The sequence below is a fragment of the Phaseolus vulgaris genome, chromosome 5, assembly GCF_000499845.2.
Source record: "Phaseolus vulgaris cultivar G19833 chromosome 5, P. vulgaris v2.0, whole genome shotgun sequence".
Lineage (NCBI taxonomy): Eukaryota > Viridiplantae > Streptophyta > Magnoliopsida > Fabales > Fabaceae > Phaseolus > Phaseolus vulgaris.
The window spans coordinates 11,838,752-11,855,817 of NC_023755.2; the positions used below are offsets into that span (position 1 = coordinate 11,838,752).

The following is a 17,066-nucleotide window of genomic DNA, read 5'->3' on the forward strand; positions in this document are numbered from 1 at the left end:
AATCGGTTGTTTCGAGAAAACAATCGGTTGTTTTTCTTCAGCAGCAACAATGTATGAGATTTAAGCAAAAACAGAGAAGAATTTAAAATGTAATTGCTCATATGCAGATGAAGAATTTAGTATGTATTTATAATAGAAAAGCAAAGACAAAGAAGGTCTTATCCTTTTGTCATGAAGTCCCTTCAATGAGTCATTATTTGTGACCAAGAAAGCTTCTTTTGGCTTTCAAGACATCTTGAGCTAGTACATACCCTTAATTCAGTTCCAGACACACTTCTTTTCTTCCAAAAGCTTGATCAGATAACTTAAGACTTCATGCTTCTCTTAGTATCCCTGCAACATAATAAATCCAAGCAACAAGATTTGGTCCCCTTACAAATGTGGGTCCTTTTGATTCAGCTTTATCATTGGAAACCACACAACCTTTGGGAATCCATTTCAAAGCATGTAACAACCGGTTGTTTCGATCTTTCAATCGATTGTTTTTCTGGCACTTTTGAAAGAGGCTTTGAAATCCCATTTTTCTTGTTTTGAGGATTAAACCCCAAACCAGATTTTCCAAAAACACATTTTTGGGATGCCAAGACAGTTTCAAAGTTGGATTTACCCTTTGAAAGTTTATCCACAGTTCTTACAAGATAGTGGACTTTACTCTCAAGAGTTTTACAATTTTTACAAATCTTGGAGTCACACAAGTGAGAAGAATTTTTGCAATGCATTTCAAGTTTTTCAAAATCAATTTTTGACTTTTCCAATTCTTTTTCAAGAGTCTTGACTTTGTTTTCAAGCCAGTTATTTAACCCTTTCAATCGGTTGTTTGTGAGATCCAATCGGTTAGCTTCTTCATGAGTTTCTTTAAAAGCTTGAGGTAATTGGCTATAGTTTTTAGCATTTAAGGAAGCACAAGAACTTACACTGCTTGAGCTGCTTGAATCATCATCTCCTTCGGCCATTAAACACAAATTTGCTTTTTTATCTTTACTTGATGAGGAGCTTGATGAAGAGACTTCATTTTCATCCCAAGTAATATAGGCTCTTTTTGATTTCCCTTTCTTTTCCTTATTGCTTGACTTCTTTTCCTTGCCTTCTTTATTTGGGCAATCAGCTTTTATATTCCCTTGTTCTCCATAATCAAAGCAAGTATAATTGTTAGAATTGAAATCACTAGTTTTCTTGTTTCAATACCTTTCTTTGTTGGATTCTTTGTTGCGGTTTCTCTTCAAGAATTTGCTGAACTTTTTGGACAACAGGCTAAGATTTTCTTCCTCACTTGAGTGTTGCTTATTCTTGTGCTTGGCAGCTTTCAAAGCAATGTTACTTACATGCTTGTCTTCACTTCCTTGAACATTGAGTTTATTCATCTCCAACTCGTGTTATCTAAGCTTTCCAAACAAGGAGGCTGTAGTAAAAGATGTCAAGTCCTTTGATTCAGAGATGGCCGTGACTTTAGGTTGCCAAGATCTATCAAGACACTTGAGAATCTTGATGTTTAAGTCCTCTTTGTCAAAGGTTTTTCCAAGACTCATTAGATGGTTGATGATGTGAGTGAATCTCTTTTGTACTTCATCAATCGATTCTCCCTTGAGCATTCTAAACATCTCATACTCTTGTATTAGAGTATGTTTCCTTGCTCTCTTCACATCATTTGTTCCTTCATGGGTGACCTCTAGAGTATCCCACATTTCCTTAGCAGATGCACATTGTGAAATCCTGAAAAATTCATCCGAATTCAAAGCAGAGGTTATGATATTCTTGGCAATGCAATCAAACTTGGCCTTTTTATTTTCAGCATCAGTCCATTGGGACCATGGTTTTTCAATAGAAGATCCATCCTTTTCAAATTTAGGAATAAAAGGGCCATTTTCAATTGCATCCCAAATTCCTTTATCAAGAGATTCAAAAAAGATTTTCATTCTAACTTTCCAAAACTGATAATTCAAACCACAAAACAAAGGTGGTCTGTTAATTGAGGCACCCTCCCCAAAAGGTAGTTTTTCAGCCATAGAAAAAATATTTTAGGATCAAACATGAATATTTTTCAAGTACCAAGCTCTTGATGCCAATTGTTAGAATATATATCCTTAAACGAGAGGGGGTGAATTGTTTAAGAGAGGTTTTTGAAAACTTTTTGAGGTTTAACAAAATTCTTTGTATGAATCCAAAACAAGAATCAAGTTAGCCAAGAATATAAGCAATAAAACAGCAAAGCAACAAAAAAACAATCGGTTGTTTCTTTGAAACAATCGGTTGTTTATACCAGTAAAGCTAAAAACAGAAATTAAATGAGTTCAGAGTGAGAGAGAGATACACCAACAGTTTATACTGGTTCACTTTTAAGCCAAGAGCTACATCCAGTTCCCAGAAAACCATTGGGTAATACACTAAGCAATCAAACCAGATTACAACACACAAACCACCAATGTAGTGACCTTGAACCCTTCAAGAAACACACTCCCTTTGGAAAAACACACCAAGAGTATTGATCTTGACCACCTCAAGAACACACAACACTCCTTGGCAACACAACACCAGAAATACAGTAGGTTTAGAAGGGATTACACTTGTTCACAATACAAATTGAAATCAATACAATTGCAATCATATTCCACTCTCTTTGAAAACCCAAAGCTTGATGTGAATGTTTCAAATCTTAAAGTCAACTTTGTCACAACTGAAAAACTCAAATCTGTTTCTCTTGCTTGTTTGAAAACATAAACAAACCATTTATATTGTCCAAAGATTGGTCTAAGCAATTAATGAAAGAGCGTATTTAGTTGAAAAACATTTAAAGCACATTCAACAACCAAAACTAAATTTTGTTAGGATTTTCAAAGAAACAATCGGTTGAAACCACGAAACAACTGATTGTTTGGTTTGACAGTTTAGTCAACCAAACTAAAACAGTTTTCAACCTTTTCAAAAACTCTTAAGAGTAAAACAACCAGTTGATTCGACAAAACAACAAGTTGTTTTTCACTTAGTTGGAAAAACACTTGATTTCAAAAAGGTTTTAAATCACATCAGTTTTAGATTCAACAAAGGAGTGGATTCACATTCTATTCTACCCAGATCCCTCCAAGAAACAACAACAATACCAGCCTTTCATCAAACACATGGATTTGGATGCTTCAAAGCACTTGATCACTCTTGATCAACAATGGCGACCATGAGGGCTCTCCAGGAAGCTAATGAGCAGGTCGGATGGTCTGTTGGGCAGTTGAGCGATCCGAGTTTGATATACAGTATGAACTCTGGGGCAAATTAAGGGCCAAGTGTATGCTGATTTCATGGTAGAGTTTGCATCAGAGGGTCCTCAGCCAGATCCTAATGACTTCCAGTGGTTCCTTTCAGTGGATGGATCCTCCAATCAACAGGGGAGTGGAGCTGGGGTCATTTTAGATGGGCTAAGTGGTCTGTTAATCGAGCAAGCCTTGAGGTTCTCTTTCAAAGCCCACAATAACCAAGATGAATATGAGGCCTTGATAACAGGGATGTCGCTAGCCAAGGAGTTGGGTTCTCGGAGTTTGTTGGTGAAGAGTGACTCGTTGCTTGTTATTGGGCAAGTCACGGGTGAGTACCGGGCCAAGGATCCGTAGTTAGCCTCATATCTCAAGTATGTCATGCTTCTGAAAGCAACTTTCTCTAAGTTTGAGCTTATTCATGTCCCTAGAGAGCAGAACACCCGAGCATACCTACTGTCCAAACTAGCAAGCTCAGGGAAGGGAGGTCGATAGAGGTCAGTCATTCAGAAGACATTGAAGTCATTAAGGATCACTAAATGGGGACCATTCGAGGTCAGTAACGTGGAGATCTTGGGGGTAAGCCTAGGAAAAGGAAGAAGGAATCGTTCGTTGACTCAGGAGACCTTGAAAGTTCCCAGTGTAACCACATATGGGTTGTTGGGAGATGAGTTTCTTGAGGTCTTACAAGTCGACACCATAGTGACGTGGATAACCCCTTACCAGCGTTACCTAACTGATGGGTTGCTTCTTGTAGAACCTACAGAGGCCAAGGCAGTTAAGAGGAATGTAGGGATGTATACCTTGATAGATGGAAAGTTGTTCCGTCATGGTTATACCCACCCAATCCTCACTTGCATAAGTGGGGATAAGTGCACCCGTGTCATGGAGGAGCTTCGCAAAGGCATTTGTTGAAGCCATATCGGAGGAAGAGCTCTGTCGTTGAAGGTCGTTCGAGCTGGGTATTATTGGCCGACTATGAAGAAGGATTGTGTGAAATATGCTAAACATTGTGAGCATTGTCAGAAGCATGATGATTGGCACCATGCGCCATCTGAGAAGTTGCGGTAAATTTATAACCCGTGGACTTTCCATACCTGGGGAATAGACATCTTAGGTCCTTTCCCTTTGGCGATACGTCAGATGAAGTATCTCATAGTGGCCATCGAATACTTCACAAAGTGGATTGAAGTCGAGCCAGTCGTATAAGTAACTGCTCACAAGGTGCAGCATTTTGTGTGGAAGAACATTGTATGCCGTTTTGGGATTCCTTGACACCTAGTGTCTGACAACGAACCCAATTTGCAAGTCAACAGTTGTGTAAGCTATGCTCGGAGCTCGGGATAACACAAATATTTGCCTCGGTAGAACATTCTCAAACAAATGGCCAAGTTGTGTCAGCCAATAGAGTCTTGTTGAGAGGGTTGAAGACGAGATTAAAGAAGGCCAAAGGAACTTTGTCAAAAGAAGTTCCTCGAATTCTGTGGGCTTATCATACCACTCCTCATATGCCATGATACCAATAGAGATCCAAGAGAGCTCTCCTTGGTTCCAGAACTTCGTTATCGAAGAGTCTAACGAAGGAAGGAAGGTGAACCTGGATCTGCTAGATGAAGTGCGTGAACAAGCCCGCATTAACTCTAAGGCTTTGAAGAGAAGGGTGGAGCTGAGGAAAAAGACCAAGACAAAGTTTCGACAATTCAGGGTTGTCGACTTGGTGATGCGAAAGGATCACCCCTACCAGCTAGAGAACAAGTTATCTCCAAAGTGGACTGGCCCATTTCATGTAGTCGAGGTGCTCGGGAATGGAGCGTACAGGATAGAAATCCTAGAGGGCGGAACCATTCCTCGAACGTAGAACGCGACAAATTTCAAGTTCTATTTCAGCTAAGATATTTTGGTTTAATGCTTTATTTTTTACCAATTTGATGATAAAGGTGATACTCTTTTTCCCTTAAAGGAGTTTTTTAACAAGGTCATCTATTGATAAGTTTGTTCTTGAAAGATGATGCATTAGTTTTGTTTATTTGTTTAGAGTTAGCACATGATAAAATGACCTATCTCGGTAAGAATATCTGAGTAGGTGCCCTGTGTGTAAATTAATTATCTATTGGCAGATAAGATGACCTGTCTCGGTAAGATTATCTGAGTAGGTGCCCTGTGTGTAAATTGATTATCTATTGACAGATAAGACAACCTGTCTCAGTAAGATTATCTGAGTAGGCGCCCTTGGTGTAAATTGATTATCTATAGTCAGATAAGATGACCTGTCTTAGTATGACTATCCGAGTACGCGCCCTTGGTGTAAATTGATTATCTATTGGTGGGTAAGACAACCTGTCTCGGTAAGATTATCCGAGTAGGCGCCCTGTGTGTAAATTGATTATCTATTGTCAAGTAGGACGACCTGGCTAGGTGTCATTATGACCACCCGAGTTCAGACGCTCTGTAGTTTGATTTGCTATGACTAAGTTGTCTAAGTGCATGGTATGTCGGGCTAGCTCGTTAGAGAATGATCACTCGAGTTTAGGCACTCTGTGGAATGATTAAGTAATGCCCGGTGGAATGGTCTGCTTATGCTTACGACAAATTGGGGTTAACTCGGCATACGAGTGAGTATCTAATTTTAGATACCCTAAGAGATAAATGAATCATTCTTGGCGCGAGATGAGACGACCAAGCTTAGAAAGGTGCAACTATCCAAGTATGCGTTATGTGAAGCAATGCTTGAAGAAGTCAAGGTATGTGACCCTAGCCCAAGTCTGTGAAAAACACATATATACGTCGAGAATGAACATCAGCTCGTTGGGGCGATGGGGTATAGTGTATCAAAAGGTTAGTTCTTTGAGAACCCCTTAATTTCTCATGATCAGTTTGTGCATTGAATTCTAGCTATCTTAGTTACTTTACACTCGAGATGTAATGATGAGTTAGTGAAGGTGACAAGTTATCTGCATTTACGATAGTTGTTATGCTTAAGCTGGTCGAGGTTAATAAGTAAGTGACATGCACTGGCTTAAGCTAGTCGAGGTTTACTAAGTTAAATAGCGAAACATACATTGGCAAAGATAGTCACAATTGTCATGTATAAGGTATAAGTGTTGATAAATATAACGTGTTACATTGTTTAAAGAGTTACAAACAGTAAAAGAAAGTTTCAACCGGTTGTTTCGACAAAACAACAAATTATTTTTCAAAGAAACTTGAGAAAGGTTTTGAGAACGGTTTGTTCTTGCTTTTTGGATTAAACCTTAGTTCAGCCTTGCTAAAAACACAATTTTGAGAAGCAAAAACAGTATCAAGATTGGATTGGCCTTTGGAAAACTTGTCCACGGTTTTTAAAAGGTAGTGAACCTTCTTTTGAAGAGATTCATAATTTTCACTAAAGCTTGAGTCAACACACTTACAAGAAGAGTTTTCGTAAATCATTTCTAGGATTTCAAAATCACTTTTTGAATTGTTTAACTCTTCTTCTAAGGTCTTGACTTTATTTTTCAACCAGTTGTTTAACCCTTTCAACCAATTATTCAAAAGGGTCAGCCTACTAGTTTCCTCATAAGTTTCTTTGAAGGCATCAAGAAGTTGACTATAATTTTCAAAATTAATAGAAGTTCTTGGACTTACACTGCTTGATTCAGATTCTTCCTTTGCCATCAAACACAAATTGGCTTCTTCATCTTCCTTAAATGATGAACTTGAGGATATTGTTAGAATGGATGGGTTTAAACTAGAGGGGGGGGGGGGGGGGGCTGAATTGTTGAAAGAGGGTTTTCGCAAACTTTTAAGTAAAGAATGAAATTGCTTCAAGAAACAAATGATAAGAAATTCAGTTAGCCAAATCACAAAGCAAAAACAACAACACCAGAAAAACAATCGGTTGTTTCGCAGAAACAATCGGTTGTTTATACTAGTTTGCAAATATTAAAACTGAATTTAAAGAGATTAAGGATAGAGAGAATGCACACAGATGTTTATACTGGTTCACTCTAAACCCAGAGCTACATCCAGTCTTCTCAGAAACCACTGAGGAATTTCACTAAGCAATCAAACCTAGATCACATACAACACAACCAAGAAAGTGACCTTGATCCCCTCAAGACAGACACTTCTCTTGGCCAACACACCAACACTAAGAATGCTGATCTTGATCCCCTCAAGAACACACAACACTTCTCAACAAACACACAAATGTTCTTGTTCAACAGATACAAGGATTACACTTGTTACAGAAACAAATATGAAATCAATACAAGAGAAAATCCTATCTCACACTCTTTGATCAAACTCAATCTCTAAGCAATCTCAACTCTTTCAAAATCAGTAGTTGTGAAAAACCCAAATCTGTTTTTCTATTTTTAAAACAAAGTTGTTATATATTATCAAATCTTAACAAACTATTCATTGCATAGAAAGATTGGTCAGAGCATTAATAACTGGAGCGTAAATAGTTAGAAAATCATTTAATGCTTAGTCAAAGCACAAAACAGTTTTTCTGTTATGGTACCAAAACAAACAATCGGTTGTTTCCACGAATCAATCGGTTGTTTTGGTATTGAGAGCTCAACCATTTTAAAAACAGTTTTCCACCTTTTCTAAAAACACCTAAGTATAAAACAATCGATTGTTTTTGGATAAAACAATCGGTTGTTTTTCACTTAGTTTGAAAAACACTTTTCTTTTAAAAAGATTGAGAATGCCTATGCTTTGGATTCAATCAAGAGTGGATTACAAAACTCAATCAACCCCAGATCCTATCTAAGATAGCTCAGCAACAACAAGCACAACCTTCAACATCCTTCAAAGGGTTTGGATTCTTCAAAGCTTGAACACCACTTGGTTCAACAATCTCCCCCTATCTGATGAGGACAAATCCCTGATGCTTGTGTTGTACCTGATTGAATCTGAAGCAGTTCCTGCAAAGCACAGTTTTAAGCAAAGCATAGAACTTCTGATATTTGATTAGCACAGAAACAAATATAGAAATTCAGAGCATAATATCAGAGCAAACAACAAACAAATATTGGAGCAAAAACCTATGAGGTTTCACTCATACAAACTGTTTTGAAGAAATAAAAAAAAACTGAAACCAAACACAACATACATCTCCCCTTATTTGTCTTCCCAAATAGAAAAAAAGAAGAGATGAAAAAGATAATTGTTCTTAATACATCAGATTTAAAACAGCAAAAGCAAAAAAAAAAAAAAAAAAAAAAAACTGATACAACCATAAAAAACAATCAGTTGTTTTGATATATCAACCGGTTGTTTTCTCTTCATTCATCATCATCAGCATATTGAAGATCAAAGATCTGGTTCTGTACTGCCTGAATCTGTTCATTTAGGGTCATGAAACGTGCATCCATGTTGTCAAACCTGTTATCAATCCTCTGGAAGTTGCTGACACATAGATCATGGAGATTCCTTTGATTCTCCGCAAAGCTATCAAGCCTATTAACAATGAGTCTCTCAAAAGGAGACATGGTTTGCATTCTTTCTTCTTGATTTCCAGCACCAGCACTAGGTCCAACATCTTGATGTGCTTCAGGTAGATTTTCATGTTGAAAATCCATATTTGCAGCATGTTCATGTTGTTCATGATCAGCAGCAGCACTAGTTGAGGCTCCAAAGTCACAATCTTTGCTAATCCATTTGTCACCTACTTTGGTGAAACCCATTTTACTGAGAGATCCATTGTTCAACTCTTGAGTTGACTTGACCAACTCAGATGTTTAATCTTCTAGGTTCACTTCAAAATAGAGCAGAAATTTAGAAACCAAAACAACATATGGATAATGATAATCAGTTAACCTCATTGCCTTTTGCATGTGCTCTTCGATGATGTGTATCCAATTAATTCTGATCTTCTTCATAATGCAGAAGATGTACACCAGATCCTCCTTTGTAAGCACTGAATGATTCCTCCCTGATCCTCCTCTATAAGACAAATAGGGGGAGATGTATGCTGTGTTTGGTTTCAGTTTTTTATTTCTGCAAAACAGTTTGTATGAGTGAAACCTCATAGGTTTTTGCTTCAATATTTGTTTGTTGTTTGCTCTGAATTTCTATATTTGTTTTTGTGCTAACGAAATATCAGAAGTTCTATGCTTTGCTTAAAACTGTGCTTTGCAGGAACTGCTTCAGATTCAATAAGGTACAACACAAGCATCAGGGATTTGTCTTCATCAAATAGGGGGAGATTGTTGAACCAAGTGGTGTTCAAGCTTTGAAGAATCCAAACCCTTTGAAGGATGTTGAAGGCTATGCTTGCTGTTGCTGAGCTGTCTTAGATAGGATCTGGGGTAGATTGAGTTTTGTAATCCACTCTTGATTGAATCCAAAGCATAGGCATTCTCAATCTTTTTAAAAGAAAAGTGTTTTTCAAACTAAATGAAAAAAAACCGATTGTTTTATCGAAACAACCGATTGTTTTATACTTAGGTGTTTTTAGAAAAGGTTTGAAAATTGTTTTTCAAATGGTTGAGCTGTCAAAACCAAAACAACCAATTGATTCGTGGAAACAACCGATTGTTTGTTTTGGTACCATAACAGAAAAACTGTTTTGTGCTTTGACTAAGCATTAAATGATTTTCTAACTGTTTACGCTCCAGTCTTTAATGCTTTGACCAATCTTTAAATGCAATGAGTAGTTTGTTAAGATTTGATAATAAATAACAACTTTGTTTTACAAATAGAAAAACAGATTTGGGTTTTTCACAACTACTGATTTTGAAAGAGTTGAGATTGCTTAGAGATTGAGTTTGATCAAAGAGTGTGAGATAGGATTTTCTCTTGTATTGATTTCAGATTTGTTTCTGTAACAAGTGTAATCCTTGTATCTGTTGAACAAAAACCTTTGTGTGTTTGCTGAGAAGTGTTGTGTGTTCTTGAGGGGATCAAGATCAGCATTCTTAGTGTTGGTGTGTTGGCCAAGAGAATTGTCTGTCTTGAGGGGATCAAGGTCACTTTCTTGGTTGTGTTGTAAGTGATCTAGGTTTGATTGCTTAGCGGTATTCCTCAGTGGTTTCTGAGAATATTGGATGTAGCTCTGGGTTTAGAGTGAACCAGTATAAACATCTGTGTGCATTCTCTCTATCCTTAATCTCTTTAAATTTAGTTTTAATATTTGCAAACTGGTATAAACAACCGATTGTTTCTGCAAAACAACCGATTGTTTTTCTGGTGTTGTGGTTTTTGCTTTGTGATTTAGCAAACTGAATTTCTTGTCATTTGTTTCTTGAAGAAATTTCATTCTTAACTTCAAAGTTTGCGAAAACCCTCTTTAAACAATTCACCCCCATCTAGTTTAAAGCCATCCATTCTAACAATTGTCATCAAGAGCTTGGTTCTTGAAATTTATTCAAGTGTGACCCTAAAACTGTTTTGTGATGGCTGATAGACTACCTTTTAGGGAAGGTGCTTCAATCAACAGACCACCTCTGTTTTGTGGTTTGAACTACCAATTTTGGAAAGTGAGAATAAAAATCTTTATGGAATCACTTGACAAAGGAATTTGGGATGCAATTGAAAATGGTCCTTTTATCCCAAAGTTTGAAAAAGATGGATCTGTCATTGAAAAGCCTTGGTCTCAATGGACTGATTCAGAAAGCAAGAAGGCCAAATTTGATTGCATTGCCAAAAATATAATAACCTCTGCTTTAAATTCAGATGAGTTTTTTAGGGTTTCTCAATGCAAATCATCAAAAGAAATGTGGGACACCTTGGAGGTAACTCATGAAGGTACAAATGAGGTGAAGAGAGCTAGGAAGCATACTCTAATCCAAGAGTATGAGATGATCAGAATGCTCAAAGGTGAAACAATTGTTGAAGTGCAGAAAAGATTCACACACATCATCAATCCTCTCATGAGCCTTGACAAGACCTTTGAAAAGGAAGAGCTAAACATCAAGATCTTGAAATGTCTTGATAGAGCATGGCAACCTAAGGTAACTGCTATTTCTGAATCTAAAGACCTAACATCCTTGAGTATGGCTTCTTTGTTTGGTAAGCTTAGGGAACATGAGTTAGAGATGAATCGACTCAATGTTCAAGAAAGCGAAGACAAACACGTAAGGAGCATAGCCTTAAAAGCTTCTAAGCATAAAGGCAAACAAGAATCCAACGATGATAGTGATGAGGAAAACCTTAGCTTGCTGTCAAGAAAGTTTAGCAAATTCTTGAAGAGGAACTGCAACAAGGACAACAACAAAGATAGGTATGGAAACAAGAAATCCAATGATTTTAATTCCAATAACTATACTTGTTTTGGTTGTGGTGAACAAGGACATATAAAGGCAGATTGTCCAAAAAAAGCAAGGAGAAAAAGCCTAGCTACAAGGAAAAGAAGGGCAAGACAAAGAGAGCCTACATAGCTTGGGATTGGAATGAGGTATCATCATCAAGCTCTTCATCAAGTGAAGATGAGAAAGCAAACATCTGCTTGATTGCTGAAGATGATGATGAATCCTGTAGCTCAAGTGAGGTAAGTTCATGTGCTTCCTTATATGAACAAAATTATAGTTTATTGCTTGAAGCTTTTCAAGAAACTCACGACGAAGCTAATCGATTGGTGCTTTCAAACAACCGATTGAAAGAACTTAATAGCTGGTTGGAAAAGAGAGTGAAATCACTTGAAGATGAGATTGAAAAATCAAAAAATGATTTCAAAAATCTGGTAAATCATTTCAAAAATTCTTCTTGCAAGTGTGAGACTCTCATTTGCGAAAATTGTGAAAATCTTGAGAAAAATGTGCATTATCTTGTTGACACTGTGGACAAGCTTTCAAAAGGGAAATCTAACTTTGAGAATGTCTTGGCATCTCAAAGTTGTGTTTTTGGAAAGGCTGATTTTCAGCTTTTTCTAACGTTTTTTGTGCAGGGCATGGTCAAGTCTTCTCTCTTTGAAAATCTGGTACCCACTCATGTCATTGAATGCTTTATGATTCTGTTATTGCTATGAAATCTGTTGCAGCTGATCTCTTCCACAAGAACAACCAATTGCAACATCTCTTGCAAATCTTGTGTGAGCTTTTCTCTGTTTTTTTCTTTGCCATCATGGACTCAACTCCTCCCACCTCAAAGAGAGTCAAATCCATAGCAGTAAGGTCTGGAGGAAGGCTTGAAGGATGGTTTTCTAGTGATAATGATCTTATTGAGAGATATAGATTTGAGACTAGCACCAAAGTGATAAACAACCCTAAAGTTGTTTGCTTTGATTGGCTGAAAAGCCAAAAGCTGGACAATGTCAGAAAGCTTCTCAAAGATCAGTCCCTCAGAAAGTTCTTGGAGATGAAAGGCAATATCTATCCATATTTGATAAGAGTTTTCTACACAAATCTTAAGGTTGAAGGAAACAACCTTGTTTCTCATGTAAAATGTGTAGATATGGAAATTACACATGATGTGTGGGCTGCTGTAGCTGGTCTAAAGTACTCAAGCCTCGGGATTAACAAGGGGAACCTTGGTGTAGGGAGGACTTCAACAAAGTTCAATACTACAAGAGCTGCTTGAAGAACCAAAATGCACAAGTTAGGACTTGTTCAGTTGGTGGCTTAAGGCTTGATGAAAGGTTGCTAGCCCTCATTGTGACTTGGATTCTAACTCCAAGGGGGAGCAATCATTCAGTGCTTACAGAGGAGGATCTGGTGTACATCTTCTGCATTATGAAGAAGATCAGAATTAATTGGATACACATCATTAAAGAGCACATGCAAAAGGCAATGAGGTTAAGTGACTATCATTATCCATATGCTGTTTTGGTTTCTAAATTTCTACTCTATTTTGAAGTGAACCTAGAGGATTAAACATCTGAGTTGGTGAAGTCAACTCAAGAGTTGAACAACGGATCTCTCAGTAAAATGGGTTTCACCAAAGTAGGTGGCAAATGGATTAGCAAAGATGGTGACTTTGGAGCCTCAACTAGTGCTGCTGTTGATCATGAACAAGATGAACATGCTGCAAATAAGGATTTTCAACATGAAAATCTACCTGAAGCACATCAAGATGTCGGACCTAGTGCTGGTGCTGGAAATCAAGAAGAAAGAGTGTAAACCATGTCTCCTTTTGAGAGACTCATTGTTAATAGGCTTGATAACTTTGCGGAGAATCAAAGGAATCTCCATGATCTATGTGTCAGCAACTTCCAGAGGATTGATAACAGGTTTGACAGCATGGATGCACGTTTTATGACACTAAATGAACAGATTCAGGCAGTACAGAACCAGATCTTTGATCTTCAATATGTTGATGATGATGAATGAAGAGAAAACAACAGGTTGATATATCAAAACAACCGATTGTTTTTTATGGTTGTATCAGTTTTTCTATTTTTTTTTTTTTTTTGCTTTTGCTGTTTTAAATCTGATGTCTTAAGAACAATTATCTTTTTCATCTCTTCTTTTTGTCTATTTATGAAGACAAATAGGGGGAGATGTATGTTGTGTTTGGTTTCAGTTTTTTATTTCTGCAAAACATTTTGTATGAGTGAAACCTCATAGGTTTTTGCTCCAATATTTGTTTGTTGTTTGCTCTGATATTATGCTCTGAATTTCTATATTTGTTTATGTGCTAACCAAATATCATAAGTTCTATGCTTTGCTTAAAACTGTGCTTTGTAGGAACTGCTTCAGATTCAATAAGGTACAACACAAGCATCAGGGATTTGTCTTCATCAGGTAGGGGGAGATTGTTAAACCAAGTGGTGTTCAAGCTTTGAAGAATCCAAACCCTTTGAAGGATGTTGAAGTTTGTGCTTGCTGTTGCTGAGCTGTCTTAGATAGGATCTGGGGTAGATTGAGTTTTGTAATCCACTCTTGATTGAATCCAAAGCATAGGCATTCTCAATCTTTTTAAAAGAAAAGTGTTTTTCAAAATAAGTGAAAAACAACCGATTGTTTTGTCGAAACAACCGATTGTTTTATACTTAGGTGTGTTTAGAAAAGGTCGAAAACTGTTTTTCAAATGGTTGAGCTGTCAAAACCAATACAACCGATTGATTCATGGAAACAACCAATTGTTTGTTTTGGTACCATAATAGAAAAACTGTTTTGTGCTTTGACTAAGCATTAAATGATTTTCTAACTGTTTACGCTCCAGTCTTTAATGATTTGACCAATCTTTAAATGCAATGAATAGTTTTTTAAGATTTGATAAAAAACAACAACTTTGTTTTACAAATAGAAAAATAGATTTGGGATTTTCACAACTACTGATTTTGGAAGAGTTGAGATTGCTTAGAGATTGAGTTTGATCAGAGAGTGTGAGATAGGATTTTCTCTTGTATTGATTTCATATTTGTTTCTGTAACAAGTGTAATCCTTGTATCTGTTGAACAAGAACCTTTGTGTGTTTGCTGAGAAGTGTTGTGTGTTCTTGAGGGGATCAAGATCAGCATTCTTAGTGTTGGTGTGTTGGCCAAGAGAAGTGTCTGTCTTGAGGGGGATCAAGGTCACTTTCTTGGTTGTGTTGTAAGTGATCTAGGTTTGATTGCTTAGTGGAATTCCTCAGTGGTTTCTGAGAAGACTGGATGTAGCTTTAGGTTTAGAGTGAACCAGTATAAACATCTGTGTGCATTCTCTCTATCCTTAATCTCTTTAAATTCAGTTTTAACATTTGTAAACTGATATAAACAACCGATTGTTTTTGCGAAACAACCGATTGTTTTTCTGGTGTTGTGGTTTTTGCTTTGTGATTTGGCAAACTGAATTTCTTATCATTTGTTTCTTGAAGAAATTTCATTCTTGACTTAAAAGTTTGCGAAAACCCTCTTTAATCAATTCATCCCCCCCCCTTCTAGTTTAAAGTCATCCATTCTAACAGAATCATCATTATCTTTCCAAGCTATGTAGGTTATTCTTGCTTTGCCTCTCTTTTCAACTTCCTTGATTTCCCATCTCTCTTTACTCTCATTGTTAGGAAAATCAACCTTGATGTAACCCTATTTACCACATCTAAAACAAGTATAGTTTGTAGAATTAAATTCATTCACTTTCTTACTATTCAACATGTTTGATGGTTGATTCTTGTCCTGACTGTTCTTCTTCAATAACTTGTCAGACTTCCTTGTGAGCAAGTTGAGAGTCTCACCATCACTGCACTCACTTGAGTTTTTACCATCCTTATGACTAGCAGCTCTTAAGACAATGCTCTTCACATGTTTTTCTTCATTTTCTTGGTCATTAAGTTGATTCATCTCAAGCACATGTTCCCTTAGCTTTCCAAACAAGGAGGTTGTGGTCAATGTGGTCAAATCCTTAAATTCTAAAGTTGCAGTGACCATGGGTTGCCAAGATCTATCCAAGCATTTGAGGATCTTGATGTTCAGATCCTCCCTTTCAAAGATTTTGCCTAGGCTAATGAGGTGATTCACTGTGTGGGTGAATCTTTTCTGCACATCCGAGATGGTTTCCCTTTTAAACATCCTGAACATTTCATATTCTTGGATACAGGCATGCTTCCTTGCTCTCTTCACATCAGTTGTGCTTTCATGGGTAATCTCAAGGATGTCCCACATCTCCTTTGTAGATGCACATTGTGAGACCCTGAAAAATTCATCAGAATTCAAAGCAGAAATGATAATATTCTTGGCAATGCAATCAGATTTAAATCTTTTACTTTCACTCTCCGTCCATTGGGACCAAGGTTTTTAATGAAAACATCATATTTTTCAAGCTTAGGTTCAAAAGGGCCATTTTTGATAGCATCCCAGATTCCTCTATCAATTGATTCAACAAGTGTTGCTTATGTTGCAGAGAGAGGTGGGATTGAGAGATGTGAGGTGTTAAGTGGCATGGATTGAGAGATTGGTTTAGTGAAAAATCAATTAAGGTTAGGGTTTTTTGAATTGTAATTAGGGTATGACCATGTAGAACCATTCATCACACCCAATTCTGCTCAACATCCTTTTCTCGTTCCTCACTTCCTCTCTTGTTTTTCAAGCGCAACTAATTTTTAGTGTTCTGACATGGAAGCTAGTGGAAAGATTAAGAAGGGCGCCAGAGGAAGAAAGGGCGGTGGGCCAAAGAAGAAGTCAGTCACAAGGTCTATTAGGGCCGGACTCCTATTTCCATTCAGAAGAGTAGGGCGTTACTTGAAGAAAGGAAGGTATGCGAAGTGTGTGGGAACCAGTGCTTTTGGTTGTAAAGAACGATGATGAATTGGGGAAATGGCTTTCTGGTGTGACCATTTCCATGGTGGTGTTCTTCCCAACATTAACCTTGTTATATTGCCTAAGAAGACCGATAAGGCTTCTAAGGATCCCAAATCTCCATCTAAAGCTACCTAATCTCCCAAGAAGGCTTGGAGTATATTTTAATTTAGTTCTGTATATTCGTTTTTAGGGTCCTTTGGTTGTAACAGTAAAGGAATTTGATGTTTGAAACACTGTATTTTCATCTAATTGTGTTGCTCGAAGGAGTTTGTTCATTTATCGAAACCTCTTGTTTTCTCCCAAAAAAAACCATGTGCATAAGTTGTGCAGGAACATATGCTCAAGGTCCAAGTGGTTGACGGAGTGGAAGATGCAGTCGGACGGAGGTGGGGACGAGGGGACTCCCTTTGAAGCATCTCTTAAATGGAAAAAACCCTAAACCCCAATGTTGAACTTTATTAATATCTGCGAAACCCATCAACTTGCCACCTCACACAACACCCAATCCAACGTGTCTCTGTTCTCTCTGTCACATCAGCAACACTTGACGTCGTAGGGGAAAGTTAACAGAAAGGACCAATTTGGATACTTTTTAAAAAACACAGGGACCAAATTGATTTTTTTTAAAAACCATTGTACTAAATTGAATATTGACCTTAAATGTAAGGACCAATAAGATAATT

At 37.3% G+C, this 17,066-nt stretch overlaps 2 protein-coding genes and 1 pseudogene across 2 annotated transcripts; 1 reads left to right on the plus strand and 2 right to left on the minus strand.

The window, feature by feature from the left end:
• Positions 1-1,373: 1,373 nt before the first annotated feature.
• Positions 1,374-2,370, minus strand: LOC137833969 (uncharacterized). Its single transcript, XM_068642039.1, has 2 exons — positions 2,315-2,370; positions 1,374-1,710 (listed from the first exon to the last, which is right to left on the minus strand). Exons 1-2 carry the CDS (start codon positions 2,368-2,370, stop codon positions 1,374-1,376), a joined length of 393 nt encoding a protein of 130 aa, XP_068498140.1.
• A 12,801-nt stretch (positions 2,371-15,171) lies between these two features.
• Positions 15,172-15,925, minus strand: LOC137833970 (uncharacterized). The gene is made up of 2 exons (XM_068642040.1): positions 15,891-15,925; positions 15,172-15,775 (listed from the first exon to the last, which is right to left on the minus strand). Exons 1-2 carry the CDS (start codon positions 15,923-15,925, stop codon positions 15,172-15,174), a joined length of 639 nt encoding a protein of 212 aa, XP_068498141.1.
• Positions 15,926-16,197: 272 nt separating this feature from the next.
• LOC137833971 (probable histone H2A.2) lies at positions 16,198-16,518 on the plus strand (annotated as a pseudogene).
• Positions 16,519-17,066: the final 548 nt, after the last annotated feature.

Excerpts from the sequence above, each read along its gene's own strand:
- LOC137833969 (XM_068642039.1), bottom strand. The coding sequence starts at position 2,370 with ATGGTTTTCTGGGAACTGGATGTAGCTCTTGGCTTAAAAGTGAACCAG. Across the intron at positions 1,711-2,314 it reads AAAGTGAACCAGTATAAACT|GATTTCACAATGTGCATCTG; the intron begins GTTGGTGTATCT and ends TGAATTTTTCAG.
- LOC137833970 (XM_068642040.1), bottom strand. The coding sequence starts at position 15,925 with ATGGCCCTTTTGAACCTAAGCTTGAAAAATATGAT. Across the intron at positions 15,776-15,890 it reads CTAAGCTTGAAAAATATGAT|GGTCTCACAATGTGCATCTA; the intron begins GTTTTCATTAAA and ends TGAATTTTTCAG.